Source organism: Nicotiana attenuata, unplaced genomic scaffold (assembly GCF_001879085.1).
Source record: "Nicotiana attenuata strain UT unplaced genomic scaffold, NIATTr2, whole genome shotgun sequence".
Lineage (NCBI taxonomy): Eukaryota > Viridiplantae > Streptophyta > Magnoliopsida > Solanales > Solanaceae > Nicotiana > Nicotiana attenuata.
This window is the reverse complement of record NW_017671035.1, coordinates 264,049-268,675: the sequence shown is the minus strand read 5'-3', so window position 1 is coordinate 268,675 and position 4,627 is coordinate 264,049. Positions and strand designations below refer to the sequence as shown.

Below are 4,627 nucleotides of genomic sequence, written 5' to 3'. Positions count from 1 at the left end.
ATGAATAATAATTTGCATCAAGTGAACACGAAATTAAACAAAGATTCAATAACGAGGTACTCCAGGCATATATAATAAGACGGCAACTAAATACAGGTTTATCAACAACTTCTATGTTCGTTGCAGGTAATTCGAACGAGTGACCAATATTTTTTTGTTTCCCATCCGATTTTCGGTAAAAATTACACGGAACGCTCTATTTAGTTGCCCCATTTAACCTGTATCCACTTTTCAATTTTTTTTTAACTTACCTACTATTTAAACAACTCGGATAACAATGATTTTGTATGGTGTTTGTGAACATATTTTAAGGTAGTTTATGATGTTTTACAGTGGTCAGATGTTGTGGCGCTTTATGTTTTATTATTGCTTAGGGTTTCTTCTTTTTCTTTTTCTTAATTGCAAAACTGGTTTGTTAGATTTATTGTTGTTTTGACACATTGATGACTGGGGTTTGTTCTTGATGATATTTGAAGGTTATGTTTCAAATTTGAGTTCATTTGGAGGAGAATTAGGCATTAAATCGTATATTGTATTGTTAAAAATCGAAGAACAAATTTCTATTTCAGGATAGTTTGCACTTCAAGCCTATTGGCCTTAAGTGCATGAAAACGTTGGTTGCACTTCAGACCTTTTGGCTTTAAGTGCATCAGAAGTGCGATTTTTCACTTCAGACTTATTGGCCTTAAGTGTAGGAAAACATTTGTTGCACTTCAAACCTTTTGGACTTAAGTGCATCTGAAGTGCAATTTTTCACTTCAAACTAATTTTTTTTAACTTCAGACCCGATAAATTTGAAGTTGATCGTAAAGTGGGTAGTCTTGCAAATTTTTGGGTATAGGTTCAATTGTGCCCAAAATCGGGTATAGATGCAAAAGCCCCGATTTCTAGTACCCACATTAGGATCCGACTAAATAAGCATTGAGAAAGTACCATACCAGGGGTAAAACGCTCCCTAGCAAAGGTGACTCTACCAAGGGCTCCAACCCGAAGCCTCTGGTTAAAGATGAACGAGTACTTACCACCCAGACAACATTTGTTGGCAGCATTTCGAAGTTCAGGAAATGCTGCAGCCAATATCTTTTGCTAGTATATTCAAAGCTAATATTCATTTTCCAGAGATCATATATGGTAGGACTAATCTCTAGTTCTTTACTGACCTTGACTCGAGTATATGCACTCGGAAACTATTGATGTCAAATATAACCAAACAAATAGCCAGCAAAGGATTAAGGATGTGAAATTTGAACTGATTGCAGAAGCTTTTTTAATCTATAAATACTAGAGTATGTATATATTAGTGGTGAAGTACAAAGGCAGTAGAAGTAGAATGCTGTAGTGCCATCACTGAAAATAGAGGTGTTGACAACAAAAAGGATACCAGTTGATGTTAAACAACCATCATTCAAATCGAAGCTCGCAAAAACATGGCACCCTAAGGTTGTGACCTAGCAGTCAATGAAGTAAGTAAAAATAATGGGAAGCCAAGGTTCAAATCCCGGCAAAGACAAAATGTTAACTGATTTCTCCTCACCTGCCTAAGCTTTGATCAGCAGAATTATCTGGTAACTATGCTGGTAGGACGTAACAGGTTTTCGATTAAATAGTTGAGTTGCACAAGCTGGGTCCAGGACCATGAGAGAGAGAGAGAGAGAAAAACACGAGGATCGGCAGTGTGCCATTGGCAATAGTAATCCCTACTAACATAATTTCTATGCAACGAAGTTAGTGAGTCATTCCCCTTACTTAATCACAGAGTAGTAACCATATAAAAACCTTTCAATATAGACCGGACCTGGATTCACTTTGGTAGATTAATGCAGTTTAAACCTTGTGCATGAATTCACATCCACGGAGTAAGATAACCTCATCGAGTACTCTTGGAAATCAACAGATTAACTCAATGTTTTAGAATAATCAAGTTCTCTTAGATGGTCGGATCATCATGTAATTGGATGAGAGACGAGAAGTAAAGCCACTGACTGAAAAGTGAAACTCTGAAATTCCACTCTCTTCATAACCGCCAGCTACAAAGTACTAAAATCATCTAAAGTCTCTAAAAATATTCGACCTTTCTTTTACTCAATGATCATCATATATACTTGTTGAAGAAAAATGCTACAGAAGTATGTCCTACCTATGAATATGATAAGATTGTCTAACAGGATCAAGGCAATAGATCATCACAATGCATTTAAGTTGTCCAAAATTCCTATTTACAAACAATTCCAGTAATTCAGAGCATGGTGTTACGACTCATGCTTAATGCTGCCTTTAACCTAAATCTAATTGGTATAGCATAGACCATTTTGTGCTGGTTAACTACGAGGCACTAGAGCTGCTGTAGCAGGATTAAGTGTGCAGCCTAGTCAAAATCTCTATTACAAATGTTAGGCCAAAGAATGCATAACTCGAATAATTTTATCAGCATAATACAGATCAGAAAGTATGGCATTCAAACTAGCAGACAAAGATCTTTATTAAAAATATAACCACTCTATATTCATGCAGCAGACACAGTGGAACCTAAACCATCACTATATTTTTTATTTTTATAAATATAAGCCAAAACATCATATTATTACTTGATCTCATTCTCCTTTTTCCAGACTCTTTCCAGAACTGTTATGCTCAAATCTCTCAAAAGCAGTTTCAGGAAAACGCGTCGAGAGGATGTTCAAGGGAAAACATTAACGCAAGCGTTAACTTGTATTGTGGCCATGTTTTAAATAATAGACATCTGAGCTTGTCCATACGTTTTAAGCATTGTGTCCTCATCTTTTTACATAGTTGTAAGAAACACCACACAGAATGGATATATCATGTCCGTTAAACCAAATTCTCCTTGCTTATCAAGATGCTCACAGGAAGTGCATTACTTCTAAGAACTTCACTTATCTATGCAATAGTGTCTAGAAAAAGTTGAAGCTCAACAGCCTCGACTCTAAAGTTTTACAAGAAAGTTCATTTACAACTTAAAAGTCCAAATATAGAAAATGAACTATGAACCGGAAATATAGTAAAGCTCCTATTGAATAAGAAAATTTTATTCATCATTAGTATCAAAGAGCAAGTCTTCCATACACAACGCACAACAAACGAGACTATATTTAAATTAGGTTAAAGAATTTCTAACACAACACCATGATTTGAACTAGATTCATCAAACAGAAAAAGCATAAGACCTTTTTTTCTCAACTCCTTTTTACAAAGAGAACCCCAACGTCTAAACCATATAATTACCATTGCAAAGAATAGATCCTTATACCTAGTAACAAAAAATTCGAACCGCGGATTACCTCAAGGATGTGTATGATAGCCATTAGTTCCTGATTCAGGAACTGTCACAATAGCCTTTTGCATTTCCACATTCCTCTCTTCTTTTATCCCATTCTCATCGTCATCTTCATCAGAGTCCAACGTAAAATGACCTTGACTATCCATTTCCAAGTGTTGCATCTCAACTCCAATAGGTCTATACCGCATATGTTCACGGCCAATACCATTCTTTTTACACACAATTGAGTACACAAAAGCAATCACAGTCACAAGAAGAGCAAGGTGACAATTGAACTGAAGGGTAGCAATGGCTCGACCACGATGATACTCAGGATGACCTTTACACTTAACCGTATAATTACCTCTACTCTTTTCATGCAAAGAGCAACCTTGAGCAATCAAATCAGAGAAAAAAGAAAACCCCATTTGCAGAATCCACATTCCTTGCAAGATTAACCCAATCCCACGTCCCAATTTAGCATATTTCAATTTGGGATTTTTCAATTCAAGAATTGAGCAAAATGCACAAATAGTAATAGGCACAAGCAAGAGATCATAGTAACGATTCTCAACTCCACTTGGGTCTTTTCGTTGAAGGTAAAAAAGCAAAAATTCCTCAGCAAAAGCAAAAAGGCAAAGCAAATTGAGGATCTTGGAAGGTAAAAGATAAGACTTTTTTAAGTGGGTCATTAGGCCTAAAACCGAATAGAGCAAGAAAAGAAGAGAAATTGCAATTACCTGCAATTGAAGCACTGAACCAATTTGATCTTTAGAGTTAAGCGCATCGAATAAGGATAAAAGGGAATTAAGAATGAAGAGAAAAGAAAGGATTAAGATTGATACAAAGGTGATTAATGAAGAAAAAACAAAATCTTGGGCTTGCTTCTCTGTCAACGATTGGGAAGTGGAAGACGGTGATGAATTTTTCAGGGCAGCGGAGGAAGAGATTAAAGATTCCCAAGCGCCGATTAGTATGAATCCCCCACCGGCTACAGTATAGGAGAATAGCCCCATTGTTGACTTTGATTTTCTTTAGATCTCTCTCTCTCTTAAGGAATTCTCTGTTTATATAGTTGAAGGGGGTTGTGCCAGCCTGCGCCCCCTATAGTTGGACTTGTCTGAATTTGCTTTCTACCTTACTTTCGTAAGAATCAAAAACTCCTCCTTTTTTTTTTTCGATTGGGGGGTGAGGGGACGTGGATTTGTACTTCAAAATGGTACTATTATGTATATTTTAAAGGGAGTCCCCGCATAACTGGTAAAGTTGTCATGTGACTGGTAAAGTTGCCATGTGACTAGGAGGTCGTCTCTTGCAGAAATACAGGATAAAGCTGCGGACGATATATCG

The 4,627-nt window shown here is 36.6% G+C and overlaps 1 protein-coding gene across 1 annotated transcript; it reads right to left on the bottom strand.

Moving 5' to 3' along the window:
- Positions 1-3,006: 3,006 nt before the first annotated feature.
- On the bottom strand, positions 3,007-4,423 carry LOC109205419. Its single transcript, XM_019368129.1, has one exon. The coding sequence runs from the start codon at positions 4,291-4,293 to the stop codon at positions 3,301-3,303; it is 993 nt and encodes a 330-aa protein (XP_019223674.1). The 5' UTR covers positions 4,294-4,423; the 3' UTR covers positions 3,007-3,300.
- Between the last annotated feature and the right edge of the window lie 204 nt (positions 4,424-4,627).

Excerpts from the sequence above, each read along its gene's own strand:
- LOC109205419 (XM_019368129.1), bottom strand. The coding sequence starts at position 4,293 with ATGGGGCTATTCTCCTATACTGTAGCCGGTGGGGGATTCATACTAATC.